General features: G+C 43.0%; 3 protein-coding genes across 3 annotated transcripts; all 3 read left to right on the top strand.

Annotated features, from left to right (window-relative positions):
* LOC129103125 (alcohol dehydrogenase 1-like) lies at positions 1 to 3,948 on the top strand. The gene is made up of 9 exons (XM_054613420.1): positions 1 to 118; positions 941 to 1,042; positions 1,399 to 1,540; positions 2,252 to 2,339; positions 2,619 to 2,838; positions 2,929 to 3,189; positions 3,282 to 3,414; positions 3,533 to 3,671; positions 3,780 to 3,948. The coding sequence occupies exons 1-9, from the start codon at positions 101 to 103 to the stop codon at positions 3,811 to 3,813; spliced, it is 1,137 nt and encodes a 378-aa protein (XP_054469395.1). The 5' UTR covers positions 1 to 100; the 3' UTR covers positions 3,814 to 3,948.
* Positions 3,949 to 8,231: 4,283 nt separating this feature from the next.
* Positions 8,232 to 13,041, top strand: LOC129103445 (alcohol dehydrogenase 1-like). Its single transcript, XM_054613922.1, has 9 exons — positions 8,232 to 8,309; positions 9,269 to 9,370; positions 9,628 to 9,769; positions 10,014 to 10,101; positions 11,635 to 11,854; positions 12,042 to 12,302; positions 12,388 to 12,520; positions 12,629 to 12,767; positions 12,876 to 13,041. The coding sequence occupies exons 1-9, from the start codon at positions 8,292 to 8,294 to the stop codon at positions 12,907 to 12,909; spliced, it is 1,137 nt and encodes a 378-aa protein (XP_054469897.1). The 5' UTR covers positions 8,232 to 8,291; the 3' UTR covers positions 12,910 to 13,041.
* A 1,651-nt stretch (positions 13,042 to 14,692) lies between these two features.
* LOC129103070 (alcohol dehydrogenase class-3 chain L) lies at positions 14,693 to 20,232 on the top strand. The gene is made up of 9 exons (XM_054613325.1): positions 14,693 to 14,775; positions 15,206 to 15,307; positions 15,910 to 16,051; positions 16,136 to 16,223; positions 16,329 to 16,548; positions 17,689 to 17,949; positions 18,179 to 18,314; positions 19,712 to 19,850; positions 20,115 to 20,232. Exons 1-9 carry the CDS (start codon positions 14,758 to 14,760, stop codon positions 20,137 to 20,139), a joined length of 1,131 nt encoding a protein of 376 aa, XP_054469300.1. The 5' UTR covers positions 14,693 to 14,757; the 3' UTR covers positions 20,140 to 20,232.
* The last annotated feature ends 1,523 nt before the right edge of the window (positions 20,233 to 21,755 follow it).

Raw genomic sequence — 21,755 nt, forward strand, 5'->3', positions numbered from 1 at the left:
CGAGTCCAGGGACTGTTGTCTCCTCCCAACTTCTTTCCTTCAGCTGCACTCCTCTCTTAACTCATCTCTGGCTTGTTTGCTCTCCTCTTTGCAGCCAAAAATGGCCACAGCTGGTAAAGTGAGTATAATCTAATATGTGGGCATTCGTATCTTTTGGTGTTATTATAAGTAATTTTTGCAATGTGTGCATGAATATTTGCATATGTCGCATGACACACCCATGCATGCACACACACTAAAGTTAATGTAACAAAACATCAAAAAGGAATCTGACAATTTCCCATTATTATAATTCACATGATTATTATTTGTTTGAAATGATTCTGTGCTCCTGTGTTGTGTGAGGTTCATGTTTGTGTGTGGATGTGTGTGAAAACAAAGCCGATACCTTCAGTGCTTTCCTGTCGTGTATCTGGTTGCAAATACGCAGGTCACCTCTCAAACAAAAACAAACAAAAATCTTAATTTTAGCATTTGTAATAATAGCTAAGTTTTAGGGTCAGAAATCAGAAGGTCATCAGAAATACTGATACAAATAGCGCTTGCTAAACCTACAGTACATTCCTTAATTCTGTCCAGCTTTTTGCTCAACCCGGTTTGGAACTGTTAACATGTTATCAACCATGTAGGGAGGATGTAAAACCCATTTATTACCTTGATATAATACTATTTTGAAATGTGGCAGTCAGACAACTTGACATTGCAATCAGCCTCTAGACCTCAACACTATATTCAGTAATTCTTGTGCATGTAGCATGTTGCCTTTTTATAGTCCACGGGAAAAGCTGACAACATGTTGCTTATCATATCTCACGCTTTAAAGGGTTCTGGCACTTTGGCTCGTTTGTTTGAAACCTTTCCCAATATGATTTAACAGCCCTCAGCAGTATTTGGTATGTCTAATTTCTGGCTAATTTCATGTGGCGTCCCTACCCTGTAGGTCATCAAGTGCAGGGCAGCAGTTGCCTGGGAGCCCAACAAGCCTCTGGTGATGGAGGAGATTGAGGTAGCCCCGCCCCAGGCCAACGAGGTCCGCATCAAGGTGAGAGACGTCCACTATCAGAACACACACACACACACACACACACACATACACACACTGTCCACAAGGTGTGCTGCTGCTCTTGTTTCTGTCAGCCTCACCTCAGTTTGTCATATATATTCCTTGTATGTTTCATTTTAACCACTTCAAATTTTTTTGAAGTGTCACCAGCCAGTAGAAAGCAGACCAGAAGGATACGTACCACAGAACAATCGTGACTGACTGTTCACATCAAAATGAATGTATCGATATAATGTGAAAATGTTGCAAGTACCCACTGAGAGTGAACACTCTCATCAGCTTGTCCCTTTTTAATCCTTTTGTTTTTCATTGTTTGGTTACTCACTTCATTGTAGATTGTGGCGACTGCGGTTTGTCATTCTGACCTGTACCACCTTTTCGAGAGTATGCCTCAAGACGGCTTCCCAGTAGTCCTCGGCCACGAGGCAGCCGGCATCGTAGAGAGCGTCGGGCCTGGAGTCACTGAAATTCAGCCAGGTCAGTTTCAAATTGATAAAATGTTGCCATGTTGGCAGTGATGACACAGCCTTTTTTCCGGCTTATCCAAAAACAGGCAAAGACGTGGATCACCTGTGGAGCTGAGGCCCAGGTTATGCAACAGAGGGACACCTGTCACTCAAAGCGGCTAATCCCTCAATTATGCCTTACTTTAAGTCTAAATGTAATTTAACAGGAGTGAGTTCTACAAAAATTCCCTCCCATAAAGTTGTCATTAACGGGGAAATTAGCTTTAGGAACCAATACAGTTTTTTTTGTACCAGGATGTTCTATTAATTCAGCTGTAAAGTTGGGCATATTAACATGGGGGTCAATGGAAATTGTCTTGCTTTTGGAGCGATCCTCAAGTTGACTTAAATATATCTGTAGGGAGCCAGCCAGCCCACCCAACTTTTTTTTCTGTTCATTATGAAACTGTGGCGGGACTAAACAGACTCTGGCGGGCCGCCACCGTCTAGGTAATTAATGGGAAGCACTGTATGGTAACCAACAAGGCACATTCCATCGGAAATTCAAACTTTCTGACTTAAAAAAAAAAAAGAACAGCCATCGTGACCAAAATACTCTTAAGCATACTTTAACAAGATGTGTCTTGTTAATCTAATCCGTCTCACTCAGGCAATATGTCATTTAACAGCATTCTAAAAGATGGCCTAAATTCATTGTGGCAACATTATTTCTGTCTTTCAGGAGACAAGGTCATTCCTATGTTCATGTCCCAGTGCAGAGAATGTCGCTTCTGTAAGAGTCCAAAGACCAACCAGTGTGAGAAATCATGGTGAGCTCAATAAGCACTCATCTCCTCCCTTTCACTCCTTTTACTCTTTAGTCTCAATTTTTCATTTCATTCCTTTTTGAACATTGTATTCAACACTTCTCAATCAGCATAGCAACTTTTGCTGCTGTTTGACAATACCACAGTACTTTTTAGTTTTATTGATTGTTTCTTTTTTTTTTTTAAGCTTATTGCAAGTATTCAGTGAACCTTCTAATAGCATAAGAGAAGCACTTGAAATGATATTACGTTTATTTCACGTTAAAACATTGCCTTGTTTAGGTCCACTGGTCGTCTCAATGAGATGTCACCGTCAGACTCCAGGTTCACCTGTAAGGGGAAGAAGGTGCTGCAGTTTTCAGGAACCAGTACCTTCTCTGAGTACACTGTGGTTAACCAGATGTCTGTGGCTAAGATCGACCCCGCTGCCCCTCTGGACAAAGTCTGTCTCCTTGGCTGTGGGATCTGCACAGGATACGGAGCAGCAGTTAATACTGCTAAGGTGTGTCTGTTTGACTGTCGGGGGAAGTGTTTTAAGAACTAAGAAGTCTGACCTAAGGCGCCATGTTGACCGAAGTCTGTTGTATTGTAGGTAGAACCGGGCTCCACATGCGCTGTGTTCGGTCTGGGAGCTGTGGGTTTGGCTGCAGTCATGGGCTGCAAGGCTGCAGGAGCCAAGAGGATTATCGCCGTTGACATCAATCCAGAGAAGTTTGACAAGGCCAAGGTGTTCGGCGCGACCGACTTCGTGAACCCCAAGGATCACAGCGAACCCATCAGCCAGGTGCTGTCCGATATGACTGGCGGGGGAGTGGACTTCTCCCTGGAATGTGTTGGGAATGTGGGAGTCATGGTGAGGCAGATAAAAAGGTCTACATAAATATTTGATGTAAATTTGCTCTTGAGGGTTGATTACATTCAAGATTCATGCTGTTCTCCATCTAGCGCAGTGCCTTGGAGTCTTGTGTGAGAGGTTGGGGCGTCAGTGTGCTGGTTGGCTGGACACACTTGAACGACGTTGCCACCCGACCCATTCAACTCCTTATTGGACGCACATGGAAGGGCTCCCTGTTTGGAGGTGAGACAAATATGACCATCACCACTTACTTACGACTAATTGGCTGTGGGCTTATGTTCTGCAACTCTGTGGTTGTATTCTGGATAAAACTGTTTGCTGAAGTGATTGTGTGCCTCAGGCTTTAAGGGTAGAGATGACGTGCCTAAGATGGTCAAAGCCTACCTGGACAAGAAGTTGAAGGTGGATGAGTTCATCACTCACAACATGACTCTGGACCAGGTCAACGATGCCATTGAGCTGATGAAGCACGGCAAATGGTAGATGTACATTCTTATACTTCCTCCACCATTCATGACTCAACGACAACACAGATAAATTAAAAGTTACTCGTCTGATGATTTCTCTTTTTTATTTTTGATCCACAGCATCCGGACGGTCATGACTGTTTCCCCACAATGAGGCCACTCTGTTGCTTTTAATGACCCCAAAGTAATTCAGTAATTTACCACTATATTCTACAAAATCTTAACATAATATTCACACAAAACATATTGCAGTGTTTAAAGAGCAAAATAAATGGTATTAAGAGATAAATCTCTGTGGCTTTCTAGTTTTTGTTCTGGTTTTATTGACTTTTATGACACAGGCACAGCATTTACGCGTCCACAGCATTGTCTGTCATGCCTCTGAATGCTCCATTAAACTATGTTTAAAGTGTCAGTCAAACAGTTTTCATCACTCACAACATGACTCTGGACCAGGTCAACGATGCCATTGAGCTGATGAAGCACGGCAAATGGTAGATTTACACTCTTATACTTCCTCCACCATTCATGACTCACTGAAAACACACATAAATTAAAAGGTGCACGTCATCTCGTTTCTATTATATTTTTGTTCCACAGCATCCGGACGGTCATGAATGTTTCTCCTCAGTTAGACAACTGTTCCTTTTAAATGTTACTATTCAGTGGTTTATCTGCTGTGTTCATTACAGTGAAAGCTGAACATGTCAAAGTGTTTATAATGAAAATAAATGGTCTCAACCACTGAATGGCTTCCTTGTTTGTGTCCTGGTGTTGTTGAGTTGTTTGCTGATGATGTTCAACTGTCTGTTGTGGTTTATCATTTTTGTCTGCTTCTTTATACCACTAGGTGGCACCGCTGTAAAGCAGGAACTAGTTAAGGCAGCAACATTTAGAGCATTTTTTCCCAAGGGGAACCAATAGACTGAACTAAATCCTGCTCAATATTATTCCACCTCTATATAAAAAGCAGTAAATTGTATGGTTGTGATAAGCTGCGAGTGGTAAGAGTAAATGTTATGATCAGTGGTGGAATGTAACTAAGTATATTTGCTTAAGAACTGTACTTAAGTACACATTCAAAATACTGGAGTATTTACATTTTATTCAACATTGTACTTCCACTACACTACATCTCAGAGGGAAATATTGTACTTTTTACTCCACTACATTTGTCTGACAGCTTTAGTTACTAGTAACTTTGTACATTACATTTTTTCAAACCCTTCCTAACTACCCAAACTGAACAACAGTGTATATAGGAGTTAAATTGAGCTCCACCTTAATAATCTGCAGCAGGAATAATGATCCAAACACATATACATATGTAATGTCCTTCAAAATAAAAGCAGTGCAGCTGTATTGCGTGCATGATGTACACGCTTTATTCCTAATTTCCCATCGACGTCCCGTGGGCTGTTCGGCGACAGCCAAAGGGCTGGGTGTGGCCCGGGGGCCGTACAATGCCCAGGTCTGATTAAGAGTGACATACATCGATAACATCTATCATCACATGATTTCATAGTGTAAGTGAAGTGGGATTCTCTCAGCACCTCGGTTGCCTTTTCCTAAGTCTTAATGAATTCTCCTTTACATCTGCCCTCATGACATTTTAAATTTAGGTTAAAAAAAATGCCAGCTACTTAGATATTTTGTTGTTACTTTAAATGCTGAACAATGCCCCTTAGCTGTGTTAAAATCACTGTAAATCGTGACCTCTAGTGGCTTTTTGCTTAAATTAAACAAAACAGCATTTTATTCATGCAGCCCACTACAGTGTGTACAATGCATTGTGTTACAAAAGTGACGTTGTCAAACAGTTTAAGGTCAAATTTACTCAGATCAGTTAAGTTATATTAATGTTTACTTAGTTTTTTTTTGTCTGCTACAGCATGCATATCCGCTCTAATCTTCCTGTCCTCCCTTGTGGAAAAATACAAAACCAAAAGGGAGAAATTCATTATTTTATTTTTAGTCACGTGATGGCGCCCCCTAGTTTTGCATACATTTTATGGAATACTGTTAAGTAGCCATCTACATAAATGGAGACCTTATTTCAATACAGCCAATCAAATGTTGCATAAAGCAGTATCGTAAGTGTCCTATATTAGTGTATGCATCTGAGACTGTGTGAATGTGTTTATGTTTGAAAGCGGGGAGTTGGAGGCTGGCAATCAGTGTGCAAATTATGCAAATCATAGTAAGGATAAATAAAAATGTAAAGTAAAAGAACGATGGATTGCATAAATGCCCCCCAAGTACAGAATTGAGGACTGTTCAGGCCTGTTCATTTTGAAGGAGCGACGGCCAATGGGGCAACCCCAACATTCAATCAACCAATTGTGTAACTTCACCACTTGCTCAGTAAGACACAGACAGACTTTTTAGGGCTTTGCAGGTCAAAGTCTATGAAAAATGCATTCAAAAAGCTTCAAACATGGATAACTAAATGTGCTTCAGTTGGACATAATGAGATCCAGGATTTGAGTAATAGAGTAAATCATTTATTTAATTTGCAAGGCATGTGCCAGAGTGCAAGGTTAAAGTTATAGTATGCAGAAAATGTTGCCAAATAGTGACGAACATTTGAAACCAGAAAATTGATGTGTCAAAGATTAATGCATGTGATAACCACCAACTGAGGCTTGGTTTAGCATCAGTACTGGACAGAGTAATCTATGTAGAGCAAGAACATTCTCAAATGGCAGGCTTGAATGGATTTTGGATGGTAGGGATGCTGAATTAGCCTTTAGCTTGCCAGTGGGACACACACAATCAAACTCAAGTGCACTAACATGCCGGACCGGCTACGTAAACAAAGAACAGAAAGCTTGGATTACAACACACAATGATGAAGTGTTACTTCAAACTCTGCTTTGGATGCCAATACTCTGCTATATCTTTACATAGAAAATAGTTGTTTGTTGCTAAGTTGATGCTCTGAGTTTTGAGTTTAGAACCTCTAACGAACAAAAGACTTTCACCCTTTACACCACTGTTCATGTCCCGTGTGAAACTAATGTTGACCTATTTTTACTGAAGCCACTTAAAGTGGCCCTATTATGCTTTTCCACTTTTCCCCTCTTCTTTAGTGTGTTAAATTATATTAGTGTGTACATGTAAAAGGTCTGTAGAGTGTAAAACCTGAAGTCCATGTGTTGCACACTCGGACAAAAAGGGACTTCCAGGCGTGCATAAGTTTTTAAATAATAGTTTTACTGAAAGTACAGAAACACATTCACTTCAGCGCTGACTGCACCCTGCAGGTGGCTTTGGTCATCTGACCCAAGCATTACGTTGCTCTCTTTTCTCACCCGAAGGACCCCCCAAGCTGCCCGAAGCGCCAGCATGAGCTCCACTCACTGCAACCCAACATTAACCCATTACTCACTGTAGTTGCCATGCAGGTGAACACATGCCAGGTGATGACCAACAAATCAATCAGCAAACAAAAGCAAAAATAATAAATACATCAGAATATGGGGGTGTCCATGTCCAGCTACCACTATCATGTCCAACATTACTGTGGGCCCCACACATGCCTAAAAGGAGTTACCCTCCCCCTCAGAAGCTCCTGAGCTGCCTGAAACGGCTCAATTTAATTATCTCCTTCACTTCCGTGACTATATGAGGTCACAATGTTACGGAAGAGATGTAGTTTGGCCCGCCCTCAAACAACAAAGGAGAGAGACGGAGCTGAAACTCAGGAGGAAGAGTTTTTTGAAATGTGAAAGGTCGACCAAACACAACAGAGCGGGCTAGCTGACCAATCAGGGCAGACTTCGCTTTCTGGAGGGAGGAGCAAGCACTACAACGGAGCATTTCAGAGAGAGGGTGAGAAGAGGTGCTGCAGGACAGCCAAGATGAGAAAAACAAGGCGGATTATGAGCATTAACGCATGTAAACATGTTGTAACAGTAACTTGAGATAAAAATATGCACCCGGAAAATAGCATAATAGGGCCTCTTTAAGTAATAACTTAACAAACATACTTCTTTTAACCCAAACCACGTTTTTTTCCTAACCCTAATTAAGTTTATAACTGGAAGTTTATTTTGAAAAGACATTGTATGTATGTAACAAGCGGAATTGACACACCATCCCTGACACATCCAAAACTGACGCAAGATGGGTACCTAAAGCATCAGACTTTGAAGCTCAGGGCCACTGACCAAGTGTCAGTATTTGAAGAGTCTGGAGTGAGAATGTGTTGGTCCGAAAGAACAATTCACTTTGGTGTCTTTTGGTTTGAAAATCAGATAACAATATCATTGTGCTGAACACAGTCCACAGTTTTGCCTCTTGGCTAGCGTCTTGGATAGTATGAAAGGTAAAGAAGATAAAGGACGTCACAAGAATAATACTACAGCCTCAATTCTGTCTCCTCTGGATGTTCAAGTAGGGTTAGGTAGTATCGGCGCCCTATGCAGTGGTTGGGCCTTGCAGCAATAATGGGCTATAAAGCAGACAGGGCAGCCAGGGTTATTTGAGTCGAACTCATCTGAATGGTTTTGTTATGATGCAATATGATACACACAAAAGTCCAAAGTCTCTTGTTCTCTCCTCCCTACTTCTGCCCTGCAGTTATTTAAACTCCTATCTCGATTGATAGCTCTCATCTTTGCAACAAAAATGGCCACAGCTGGTAAGGTGAGTACAATACAACCCTTTTTTAAGTGTTCTTATTATTATCCTTTTTTGTGGATAAACAGTGTGTTTTTGGTGATTGTTTTAAGAAAACATGCTATTCCATCCTGCCGGCTGGGTTTTTGGTTCAGAGGGTTAACTATAGAGTACCTGTCTTTCTGTTTCTTAGTTTCTATATATGTCTCTCTGTCGCCTATGCATCAGTGAAATATATTATGTCATATTTTGACTTGGCACAGTTTGAAAATATCTAAATATTTCTAAGTAACTGAGACAAATGATTTAATCACTGGTGCTTGCTAACCCTTCATTCCTTTATTCTGTTCAACTTCTCTTTAAATAAGTCCTTAAGCCTTGACAGCTGTATAGCAATTTAAGGAACACATAACATGGCTACAGGAGCTTTTTTTAAACTCAAAAATTAATTTCAAAATTGATTCAGTCAAACTACTTGTTTGGACTTTAAACTGTTGCTTTTCATGTTTGTTTTTGGAGGAGCAGCTGTGTCAGAGACATTGAACCACTTGCTGTGACATTATAAAGAAACAGAAGGTTTAATATCCTGTAAACAATTTGATTTGACTGGCAAAATATATACTAAAATGAAGATTTGTAACACCTCCTGTTTCTACAGCATCTAATAACGAATTAGCCGTCTTTGTAATCCCTAGACATGTAAATAGTGTTTTTATCAGTGAACTATATGTGATACACTCCGTTCGCCAAGTTCCAAAGATTTAAGGGTTTGCGACCAAACCTGACGATGACTTGCACCTACGTGCACCATGTGCCGGCCGTAATTATGTTATTTTTTGTTGGTTTGCTTCACCCTGGCTTCACTACGGCGAGTATAAACTAAGTTTAAGGTTATGGCCCAGTGGCTTTTTTTGACACCCTAGTCCCATGTATTATTTGTCATGTCTCATTGCTGGGTAATTTCCTGTGGTGTTCCTGCCCTGTAGGTCATCAAGTGCAGGGCAGCAGTGGCCTGGGAGCCCAACAAGCCTCTGGTGATGGAGGAGATTGAGGTAGCCCCGCCCCAGGCCAACCAGGTCCGCATCAAGGTGAGGGACGTCTAACTATCACTACTATGGGGCGAGTGTGGCAATGAATGTAGACCGGATCGTCCTTTAATCACAAAATCCTTCTTAGTGCAACTTACTAGGTCCATTTGTGATATGTTTGATATTAGCGCTACATAAAACTGTCAATAAATGTGAAGGATGTTGCTAGTACTGCTGAACCCAGTGAAAGCGAAATGTCATCAGTCTGTCTTTTTAATCCTTTGTTTTTCATTGTTTGGTTACTGTCTTCGGTGCAGATTGTGGCGACTGCGCTGTGCCATTCTGACCTGTACCACCTTTTAGAGAGTATGCATGAAGACGGCTTCCCAGCAGTCCTCGGCCACGAGGCAGCCGGCATCGTAGAGAGCGTCGGGCCTGGAGTCACTGAATTTCAGCCAGGTCAGTTTGAATAGTACAATTGTTTGGAAGAAAGGCGTATTTGCTTTCTTTACCAGAGTGAGATGAAAGGATTGATAAGTCTCTGTGCGTTGACTACGGAGCTAAGTGTTTAGCTTAGCTCAGCTGAGCTTAGCTTATGTATGAGGGTTGTAAATTGAGGCCACTCTGTACCATTGTTTTACACCATTATGAAAGTTGGAGAATCATGTGACTGTCACATGACAATATTGTTTCTTTCTTTCAGGAGACAAAGTCATCCCTCTGTTTATGTACCAGTGTAGAGAATGTCGCTTTTGTAAGAGTCCAAAGAGCAACCAGTGTGAGAAAACATGGTGAGATGATTAAACATTAATACACTCTTCTGTCCCAACTATTGATTTCATTCCCGCTGGGTGTGTTAATAATGCATCGCCACCTTAACCTGGTGGAGGGGTTTATGTGCCCCAGTGACTGAGACCTCTGTTGTTGGGGGCAATAGCTCCTGGTAGGGTCTTCCAAGTGGACTCAGGAGAGGGTCCAGACTAAGACCGATTCACAGACCCCTTTATGAGTCGGCTAGTAAAGGGTTGTTGCACCTCACCTGGAAAAGGGAAAACGGGACCCCCTTCTGGGGCCAGACCTGGGAGGGGAGCTCGCCGGCGAGCGTCTGGTAGTCAGGTGTTGGCACATGGGGCTTAGCCGGGCACAGCCCAAAAAAACTACATGGAGCCCCCGCCCTGTGGGCCCACCACTCGCAGGGATAGTCATTGGGGTCGGGTGCAATGTGAGCCAGGCTGCAGGCAGGGGCATGGACATCATCGCAGACTAGCTCTAGGGACGTGGAATGTCACCTCTCTGGCGGGGAAGGATTCAGAGCTGGTGCAGTAGGTGGAACGGTACCAACTAGATATAGTGGGGTTCACTTCCAGGCATAGCACTGGTTCTGGAACCAAACTCTGTGAGAGGGCTTTGAGAGGCGGGGAGCATTGTCGAGGAAGATAAGGCTTGGACTGGACTTGGAGACTGGAGGCGAGCATCTATAGCCTGAAAAGAGTTTACCAGAGGCTGTAGGGTTGCTGAGAGGGCCAAATGCTAGGCGGGATGAGCAGAGCTGGTGGCGACGGCCTTGTGTATAGCTTGAGGGGCTGAATGATGCGGTTCTTTTGCACGTTTGCGGCCGGGAGTTGTGGTCGGGGGCTTGCCCCGGGCTGGTGATCCACGCCCCACTTCGTAAGCCAGGCTTTGAAGCTGCGAGAAGTCTATGATGCGGGATGATGCCTTGAGCAGTTAACATCTCCAATAACTCGGGACTGGCTTCATCTTGCCGGGCGGCGATTTGATCGTCCCCCGAGCGACAGATGAGATAAAAGCCGAATCAGTGAGCTCTGTCTCTGAATCAGACATCATGAAGGAAGATATTAGCCAGAAAATGAGCAGCCGAACAATACAGGACTTTGCCATAAACATCCTGCCGGTATAGAGTCGCACGAAATAGCTGCGTATTCAACTAGAGGCAGAGATACAGCACATTTAAAAAGAGACAGCAGGATAGGCTAACAATTAGGGAGTGATGCTGAGCTTTTGGATGGAGAGCCCAGCTGATAAACAACTGATTGCTTGTAAGACACTTCTGACGGTGACAGCTGGAACTGAGAGTGTGCAGCTAGAGTGGAGAAAGCGGTACTATAGAGGGTGGACTACGAGCCTAAGCATGCAAAGGATATTCTTACTGACTGAATTTACGCTAGAGCTTCATAGATTAGATCTTGTTTTGTTTGTTTTTCATTTCAAGCATGTTGCAAATATTTGTTGAACCTTTTAATACATGAGAGCAGCGCTCAAATTGTCTTTCAGTTTTTTTCACATCAAAACATTGTCTTGTTTAGGTCCACTGGTCGTCAGCATGCAATGTCACCGTTAGACTCCAGGTTCACCTGTAAGGGGAAGAAGGTGCTGCAGTTTATGGGAACCAGTACCTTCTCTGAGTACACTGTGGTTAACCAGATGGCCTTGGCTAAGATCGACCCCGCTGCCCCTCTGGACAAAGTCTGTCTCCTTGGCTGTGGGATCTGCACAGGATACGGAGCAGCAGTTAATACTGCTAAGGTGTGTCTGTTTGATTGTCGGTGATAGTGTACATAATTATTTTAAAGTATAACAACAGAATGAGGCATTTTGTGTTAAGTGCTTTTATATTTGGAGAGGCTTTTTGATTGAGTATTACTGTATGGAGCGTTAGTACAACCTACTCCAACCTAAGGCACCATGTTGACCGAAGTCTGTTGTATTGTAGGTAGAACCGGGCTCCACATGTGCTGTGTTCGGTCTGGGAGCTGTGGGTTTGGCTGCAGTCATGGGCTGCAAGGCTGCAGGAGCCAAGAGGATTATCGCCGTTGACATCAATCCAGAGAAGTTTGATAAGGCCAAGGTGTTCGGCGCGACCGACTTCGTGAACCCCAAGGATCACAGCGAACCCATCAGCCAGGTGCTGTCCAAGATGACCGACGGGGGAGTGGACTTCTCCCTGGAATGTGTCGGGAATGTGGGAGTCATGGTGAGGGATATAGAAAGGTTTTTCATAAAGATTTAAATTAAATATGCTCATTATATTTAAGATTCATGCTGTTTTCTCCATTTAGCGCAGTGCCTTGGAGTCTTGTGTGAGAGGTTGGGGCGTCAGCGTGATCGTTGGCATTATGAACATTAAGGATGTTGCTACTTGCCCCTATCAGCTCATCGCTGGACGCACATGGAAGGGCTCCCTGTTTGGAGGTGAGACAAATATGACCATCCCTCTGGTAACTAAATTGCTTTGGGCTTTTGTTCTGCAACTCTTTGGTTAGTTGTATACTAGATAAAACTGTGTGATTTGTGCCTCAGGCTTTAAGGGTAGGGATGACGTGCCTAAGATGGTCAAAGCCTACCTGGACAAGAAGTTGAAGGTGGATGAGTTCATCACTCACAACATGACTCTGGACCAGGTCAACGATGCCATTGAGCTGATGAAGCACGGCAAATGGTAGATGTACATTCTTATACTTCCTCCACCATTCATGACTCAACGACAACACAGATAAATTAAAAGTTGCTCGTCTGATGATTTCTCTTTTTTATTTTTGATCCACAGCATCCGGACGGTCATGACTGTTTCCCCACAATGAGGCCACTCTGTTGCTTTTAATGACCCCAAAGTAATTCAGTAATTTACCACTATATTCTACAAAATATTAACATAATATTCACACAAAACATATTGCAGTGTTTAAAGAGCAAAATAAATGGTATTAAGAGATAAATCTCTGTGGCTTTCTAGTTTTTGTTCTGGTTTTATTGACTTTTATGACACAGGCACAGCATTTACGCGTCCACAGCATTGTCTGTCATGCCTCTGAATGCTCCATTAAACTATGTTTAAAGTGTCAGTCAAACAGTTTTCCCTCAGATCTTCTCAGACTAGCCCAATTACATCAGTGTTTGTATAACTTTGCAGACAGCATTGTAATTATTCTGCTAGGATGGGCTCCAGGATTTGTCCCCGAGCAGTGCTTCTGTTTGCTTCTTGCAGAATTCATAATAAAGGATACAATATTGCAGTTAAACAACAGGGGCACTAAATGAAAAGATATGAGACCATATAAGTACACATATAATAACAACTGGTGTAAGGCACTGCGAGATTTTACCAAGAAGAAATTACAGTTGACGATGGCTCTCTCTTTGCACTAGAAGTGGTGCTGATGGTTGAGCGGATGGCTTTTTCCAATTATTCATCATTATTTTCATCTTGGGGAAACAAAAGCATATTCCCTCATTTAGGTTTACACACCAGATTTACTGTGAATGCCTTAAGTTAGTCTTTTAATCTGACAAGATATAAAAATGATAAGGACCTGGGCTACTACTGGCCTCCATTGATTTCAAAACTGGAATCACAAATGAAATGTATATTTCACTTAAAACTGCAAAAAAAACATCAACAAGTCAAATGTAACCTTACCCAGTACATGATACCATCCAACTCTTTATAGTAAACAATATTTAATCATAGGGCTCAAAAATACTGAAACCTTATTTCGACAAAGGCCAACTGTCGCTTCCCCTCACGTCTCCTGCGTCTGGGCCAAAAAGTTGAACTTGGAAACATCGCAAAGACTACAGCCAACGGCCACCTAGCGCTGATTCCGCGCTTGCTTGAGAGGAAATAACTCTCCATACCAGCAGGAGGCGGTAGTCTGTGTTCGTCATCCAGAAAGGGGAAACCAGAAGACCTAGGTCTTGGGATATACAAGCCGTTGTTCTGATACATTCATGAAATAAAGCAGTGTTTGCCCACCATTTTCACACCACTCTCTCTCAACACTGAGATTCCTTCCAGATGGACGTGTGTTGTTAAGATGTCCGTGTATGGGAATTATCAGATGCTGCTTGCTTTCCTCACATCTGTTTCTCTTCTCGTCAACTGATTTGCTCATTCTGAACAGCCAATCAGAGGGATTTCTCTCACAGACGGACTCCGCCGCCATTTCAACATGCTAAATAGACCGAATGAGGCCCGACTAGTGTTTAATTTGTTTATTTTCCCTTAATGCTAAATAAATAGTGCATTAAAACAAAACTAAATGGTTAATGAATTCAAATGCAAAGAACTGCACAAAAGTAATAAACACAACCTGAAATCTTATTGAACTCCAAACTCAACAAATATTTGGGAAAAGAAAATCTAAAACTAACGCTAAATGTCAAACGATATTTCTTCAAATTGCTATTTAATAGAAACAAACAAATGATAGCTTCATGAAATGGATGTCCTTTATCATACCTTTGTGTTTTTAATTTCCATCGCTCAGCTTCCCCTCTGTCAAACCACCAGAGGGAGGAGAGGAGCATTGTAGAAAATGGGCCAGGCCCACAGCCCACATGTGCAGGACCCTCCTTTGTGATTGGTCTAAACTTAGATAGGCCTGCACTCTTTACTAATCTTGTGAGTGGGAGTCCGCTTGTGAAACATCATGGCAACTGCAGGGAAGGTAAGCACTCTGGCTTCTCCTCACACGCAGTCACATCAGAATAATAAACTTCTGCAAAAGTTAGAATGGATTTGAGCTGTTCTACAAACACAAACGCTGCTAGGGTTGCCAGGACTTTTCCTGTTGATCATTTATGGGACTGAGGAAATGGTTAGAGTGCAAGAGGAGGGTAATGGAGGGTGGGGTTGAATATGCTACTTATGTTCAACAAAGGTTTTCAACAAAGGTTATTATTTATCTGTAAAAGAGAAACTTTCTCGCACCCTGTTGCACAGAGTAGGCAAACAAAGAAGTCATTGGAGAGATCTGTTTTTTCCTTGGTTCACTCTTTGCTGAGCGTTACTTTTCTTGCTTCCTGTCATTGCAACATGTCTGCAGGGTGGCGTAGAGATAGGAAAGCCAGCTGAAGCTCACAGATGTTGTGTTATAGGTCATCCGGTGCAAAGCTGCCGTGGCATGGGAGGCTGGGAAACCTCTGGTGATGGAGGAGGTGGAGGTGGCACCTCCGAAAGGTGGGGAAGTCCGCCTCAAGGTAATGAGACAGGGCTGATGTGTTCGCTATGGACAGCCGTTTAATAAAGATTTATTAAGATCATTTTGTTGCTGCAAACCCCTTCAGTTCATGTGTTCTTACTTAATAATTTAAATCCGTTAAAGGGAATTCTGCCACTATGGAAGTTGTGTAAAAAAAGCCATTGCACCTTTACTATACAGTGTATAATGTTGTTATCTACACCATGTGATAACCTGCTCCACCTGAAAGGTTATCTGTAGTCACTGTATCCTCATTTACTTTATTTGCACTACACTACAGTGCACTTTGCACCTGGAGTATTTCTGGTTCAGTGTTGGAAAGGAGAAGAATTTGATTCATTGTTTGTCATTGTATTCATAATGTACCATAACCAAGAAAGATCTTCTCTTTTTATTAATACAATCATTACACTAGTAATGTAATCTCCCCTTCAAAAAATTCTCACAACTCAGTGATTCTAAAGAAGTTAGAAGAGGATTCAAATGAATTACCTATAACATTTGATTCATGAACTCAAACATACAGCAAATCGTTGTCTTAGGATAAGAGCATGTAATAAACGGATCGAGCATGAGTCAGATCACAGCCTTCTATTTCAGATTGTGGCCACAGGGATCTGTCACACTGACTCCTACACTCTTAGTGGGTCCGACCCCGAGGGAGTCTTCCCCGTAGTGCTGGGCCACGAGGGAGCTGGCATCGTGGAGAGCGTCGGAGAGGGAGTCACCAAGTTTCAACCAGGTTCCCCCTCTGTTCTCTTCACTTCATTACCGGTTGCTGCATCTAATGTGAATGCTGAACTCAAACATGCTTTTTTTGTTTTAGGGGACACGGTCATACCCTTGTATATCCCACAGTGTGGAGAGTGCAAGTTCTGTAAGAGTCCCAAAACCAACTTGTGTCAAAAGATCAGGTAAATGTCCAGAGTTAAAGCATTTGCAGATCGGCTTCCACCCAAAAACTCATGCCTGGAGCAGCTGATCAGCTGTCAGGTCTGAGCTTGTGTCTGTTTCTCCAGGCTAACTCAGGGCAAAGGATTGATGCCAGATGGGACAACCCGTTTCTTCTGCAAAGGCAAGAGCCTCTTCCACTTCATGGGCTGTAGCACATTCTCTGAGTACACTGTGGTGGCTGAGATCTCCCTGGCTAAAGTGGACCCGAGGGCCCCTCTTGACAAGGTGTGTCTGCTGGGCTGCGGCATCACCACGGGTTATGGAGCTGCTCTAAACACCGCCAAGGTGAGTCTGCCGCCCCTAACGCCACTGTGTCATCAGTTACCCCTCAGTGTAGGCGGGATCCTCGACTGATCGCCAGAGCAAAGTCACATGAAACTGCCTAGACATTATCGTCAATGCAACACTCGCTGAATCCTTTCATTGGCAACCAAACAGAGGAACGTCTGTACTTTGTGGATTGTATCCTGTAGTGTATTGTATGGCATGATTTGGTAGGCTACCATATTTTTAATTTGGGTCGAATGAATAGAAAAATTACGATCTCTTGAAGGTAGCTTGGCTTTTAAAAAATTGTAAAAACATTTTTGGACTGGTGATGGCAATGTCAGGTCAGTCTGTCGGTCCAACACTTTGTTTAAGACTAAAATACCTCAACAGTTATCAATGCATTGCCATGAAATTTGATACTGACATTCATGGTTCCCAGAAGATGAAGCCCAAGGATTTTGGTGATCCCCTGACTTTTCCTCTAGCGCTACCAGCGAATCGAACTTTCACTTACCTAATGAATTATCTGAACATCTGCTGGATGATTTAGCACAAACGTAAAGGACAGACATTCATGGTCCCCAGAATATGTGTTCTAATGACTTTGATGATCCGCTGACATTTCCTTTGGTGGCAGCATCATCTGTGAATTTGAGCAAAATGTCTCAAAAACGTTTGGATTGGTTGCCATGAAAATTGCAATAACATTAGTGATCCATTAACGTTTCATCTAGTCAGTTCCAATTCTTAATTTTCTCCAAAACTACAAAATGAATCAGCCTCAGCTGTACTGTAAGTGCTTATTTAGAAATGTTAGCATGCTATCACTTCCTACTAAGACGATGAACATGGTAAACATTATACCTAGTCAACATCAGCATTTTACATTATTAGCCTTCTGATGATAGCAACTAGGTCAAAGCTCCCATGTGACTGAGTACAGCATCAGACAGCTACTGAGAACATTTCTAATATGGATTTAATATGTCCATTAATTGGTTATGAGCCAGCATGTACCCACAATATTTAAATCATGCCAGTAAAAAAAAACACAGCACATGCAAAACATGTGGGATCCTTTATTATAATCACCATCAGTCTCATTTTCCATTCTGTGCTGACCTGTATCTGCCTCTCCTGCTGCTCACCCTGCAGGTGGAGGCCGGCTCCACCTGTGCTGTGTTTGGCCTGGGGGCGCTGGGCCTCGCAGCAATCATGGGCTGTAAAGCAGCCGGGGCAGCCAGGATTATTGGGGTGGACCTCAACCCTGATAAGTTCGCGACTGCTCGAGAGTTCGGTGCCACAGACGTGGTGAACCCAAAGGACCACACCAAGCCAATACAAGAGGTCCTGGTAGAGATGACTGATGGAGGCGTGGACTACTCTTTTGAATGTGTGGGAAATGTGGCAACCATGGTGAGTGGGGAATAAATAATTCCATGTTACTGACCACCTCCCCTACTAAACAATTCACTTGTGCAATATAAATTATCAAATGACCCGAATAAATATGGTAAAACCATTTCCACTCATAAATGTATGATACCCAAAAATTGAGCAAAGTGAAAATATATTAGGGTGAGGTTCTGGTAGTTGCCAGGTACTGTTTGGATCTGGTTGATGTGATATTGTGTCTTGGTGGCAGAGGGCAGCCCTGGAGGCCTGCCATAAAGGATGGGGCACCAGTGTGATCATCGGAGTGGCAGCAGCCGGTAAAGAGATCTCCACCAGGCCCTTCCAGCTGGTGACCGGACGCACCTGGACAGGCACTGCCTTTGGAGGTAACAAGCTAGTTGTTCCCAGGAACGATTGGTTATGGGACTCTGATGTTCCCAATTCAACAAGTTGAACAATTCACAATGTGGTGCAGACATTCACGTGCCCTCAGAAGGAGAAGTTTGCCTTCAGGGAAACGGTTTATTTTAACTTAAACCAAGATATTTTCCTAAACATATTAGGTTCTCATATTAAGTTTGTCGCCTAAACCTAAGGAGATTTCTAGTAGAAAAGACGGCCAAATTATCCCATGTGCCATGCGCACTTCCTTGTCAGAATCACCATCAGGTCAAACTTGTAACCTGATCAATACCATCAAATACCTGCTAGCTAAATTATTAACAATCCTTCCAGCTTCCGCATTACTATGTTAAAACTCAGTTCACAAAAGTTAGCATGCTAACATGCTAAACCAAGATGACGAACAAGGAAACATTATACCTTCTAAGCACCAACGCGTTAGCATTGCCAATTGTGAGCATGCTAGCATGCTGGCATTAGCATTTAGCTCAAAGCACAGCTGTTCCAAAGTACACCCTCCCAAGCCTGTTGGCATTAAATGTAGTGTAGACTCATTATTTCCTTGTGGTGAGTTTCACACTGATTAAAAACTATAAAACTGCGTTGAAAGTCCAAAAGCCAACCTGCCGCTTCAGTCATCTGTGTAATTATCTCTATTATTATTATTATACGTGTCTATTGATTGTAACTATTATTGTAAGTGATTGGTAAGGGCTATCTTCGCAGTTCAAACTGCAATAGAAGCAGGGGAGCCGGATGTTTAAAGTAGTTTGAATGGTAAAAAAAAACAACTATGTGGAGTTATAAATGTCTGGGTGCAAATTTGAGGCGTACTGAGGAGTATTACATCAGCAGGCTATAAGCCGAGGGTGATTTCAACATATTAACCAAGGCAAACATACATTGAACATGTGTCCAAGGAAAATGAAAGGCCTCCTTAATGTGTGTCATATTTAAGGACATCGAGCTGTGGAGCATGGAGCCCTGGGAGCATAGACAGACTGCCAATAATGAGCACATACACCATACAGAGCAAACAAGTCATTAGTTGACTACAATAACTGCTTTGTGACTCTGGATTGAAGCCAGACTGTTACACAAGCATTGAATTGTTGCTCACACAATTATTTCTCAGTTTTTCACTTTGTTAAAGTTACTAACATACAAACATTTGATGAAACTCCTTTGTAGAAATGAAAGGAGCTCTATGCGAGGCTCATTTGACGCAGACAAATAGCTTTGTTCACATCCACATACATACATATATTTGTTCTTCAGTATTCTTCCCCGTGGGCACCAATGTATAGACAAAAAAGAAATGTATTTGTGTGCAACCACTACTTTCCTCTAGTTTAATGAGCTCATTTACGCTTTTTCCAAGGATACAAGAGTGTCGACAGCGTTCCCAAACTGGTGCAGGAGTACATGAGCAAGAAGCTCAAAGTGGACGAGTTTGTGACTCACACTCTGCCCTTTGAGAAGATCACTGACGGTTTTGATCTCATGCATGCTGGGCAATGGTAAGCCTCGATTTATGATAGATTTCTTGAAGTTTGTTTTTGTAAACGTTCGCAGTGATCCAGCGTCCCTCTGGGTTCGGTTTGTTTAAGGCGTCCTGCGTCACTGCTGCCCTCTGTTGAGGACAAAGCTGAGATGAGTGAGACAGGGTTTTGTAATAATGTGCACCATGAGAGGTCTTACAAGGTCTTTCCTCAAATAGGAGGTCTAATTCAAACTGTAAAAAACAAACAAAAGCACTATCTAATCCAATCTTCCTCTTCCAGCATTCGTGTCGTCCTTCAGTTCTAGAAGCGAGGGAGCACAGGAATCAGGAATCTCTCTCGGCGTCTCCCCTGCTCACTTCAATAAATAATCTTTCAATTCCCTGTTCAAGTATGTTTTATTTGAGCAATACACAGCCACACACCTCTTTGATCAGCGCTTCGTCCCAGAAGGAACGCGCATACGCAGAGAACGCGGTGTGAAGGGAAAAAGAGATGAACCACAACAAGGCTATTGTGAAATATTCTTTGATCTGGGCTGACTGAATAATGAGGTAGTACATTACATTACATTACATTACAGTCATTTAGCAGACGCTTTTATCCAAAGCGACTTACAGGAAGTGTATTCAACATAGGTATTCAAGAGAACTACTAGTCACCAGAAGTCATAAGTGCATCTCCTTTCTTAAACAAGCATCTCAAAGCATAAGCCAGAGCAAAAGTATAGTGCAGAGGCAGATTACTACGAAAACAATAATTGCAACAGACTAATCCGAATATAGTAAGTGCTACAAACTACTACGAATAGGATAAGTGCAGTAAACAAATACAAATTCAATAAGTGCAGCGAACTGATACGAATACAGTAAGTGCAGCAACTAATACGAGTGCAATAAGTGCTACGAGGAAGGCTCAGGAGTACTTCCTGAAGAGGTGAGTTTTCAGCCTGCGCCTAAAGATGGGCAGCGACTCTGCTGTCCTGACGTCAGTGGGGAGTTCATTCCACCACTGAGGGGCCAGGACAGAAAAAAGCTGTGACCGGGTGGATCGGCCGCAGGGACCTCTGAGCGACGGGGCAACCAGTCGCCCCGAGGCAGCAGAGCGAAGTGGTCGGGCGGGGGTGTAGGGCTTGACCAAGGCCTGGAGATAGGAAGGAGCTGTTCCTTTCACTGCCCTGTAGGCTAGCACCAGAGTCTTAAACTGGATGCGAGCTCTTACAGGGAGCCAGTGTAGAGAACGGAGAAGGGAAGTTGTGTGAGAGAACTTGGGGCGATTGAACACCAGACGTGCTGCAGCTTTCTGGACAAGCTCCAGAGGTCTGATGGCCGACGCCGGGGCTCCAGCAAGTAGTGAGTTGCAGTAGTCCAGGCGGGAGATGACCAGAGCCTGGATGAGCACCTGCGCCGTCTCCTCAGTGAGGAAGGGGCGAATCCTCCTGATGTTGTAGAGGAGGAATCTGCAGGAGCGTGTGACCGATGCAATGTTTGCTGAGAACGACAGTTGGTCGTCGAGGGTCACACCCAGATTCCTCACAGTCCGAGTTGGCGTCACCACGGCATCATCAATGGTGATGGACAGGTCTCGGTGCGGGCAACCCTTCCCCGGGAGGAAGAGTAGCTCGGTTTTGAGTAGTAAAAACACAAACACCCGAATGGCATCAGGGCTGGAAGGTCGTTAATCGATGAGGATTTCGAGTGCTTCTTTTTAAGGGCAGCTAGGTCGTCAAGGGCCCGCTGACGTTGTGGGAGAGAGTGTTGAAAGACACAGCAGACAAAGTAAAACAAGCCTGCTGGGACACATGTAAAATACCCTTTTATTATTCTCCCTGAAGGATTAGAGAACAAGGCTGGTTTTAGTCTGTCAGGTTAAGTTTTTCAGCAAGTGTCTCACCGAGCTCAGTTGATGCGCCTTCATTTCCAA

This window comes from Anoplopoma fimbria, chromosome 15 (assembly GCF_027596085.1).
Source record: "Anoplopoma fimbria isolate UVic2021 breed Golden Eagle Sablefish chromosome 15, Afim_UVic_2022, whole genome shotgun sequence".
Lineage (NCBI taxonomy): Eukaryota > Metazoa > Chordata > Actinopteri > Perciformes > Anoplopomatidae > Anoplopoma > Anoplopoma fimbria.

Excerpts from the sequence above, each read along its gene's own strand:
- LOC129103125 (XM_054613420.1), top strand. Across the intron at positions 2,340-2,618 it reads AACCAGTGTGAGAAATCATG|GTCCACTGGTCGTCTCAATG; the intron begins GTGAGCTCAATA and ends TGCCTTGTTTAG. Across the intron at positions 3,415-3,532 it reads GAAGGGCTCCCTGTTTGGAG|GCTTTAAGGGTAGAGATGAC; the intron begins GTGAGACAAATA and ends TGTGTGCCTCAG.
- LOC129103445 (XM_054613922.1), top strand. Across the intron at positions 12,303-12,387 it reads TCGGGAATGTGGGAGTCATG|CGCAGTGCCTTGGAGTCTTG; the intron begins GTGAGGGATATA and ends TTCTCCATTTAG. Across the intron at positions 12,521-12,628 it reads GAAGGGCTCCCTGTTTGGAG|GCTTTAAGGGTAGGGATGAC; the intron begins GTGAGACAAATA and ends TTTGTGCCTCAG.
- LOC129103070 (XM_054613325.1), top strand. Across the intron at positions 16,052-16,135 it reads AGTCACCAAGTTTCAACCAG|GGGACACGGTCATACCCTTG; the intron begins GTTCCCCCTCTG and ends TTTTTGTTTTAG. Across the intron at positions 18,315-19,711 it reads GACAGGCACTGCCTTTGGAG|GATACAAGAGTGTCGACAGC; the intron begins GTAACAAGCTAG and ends GCTTTTTCCAAG.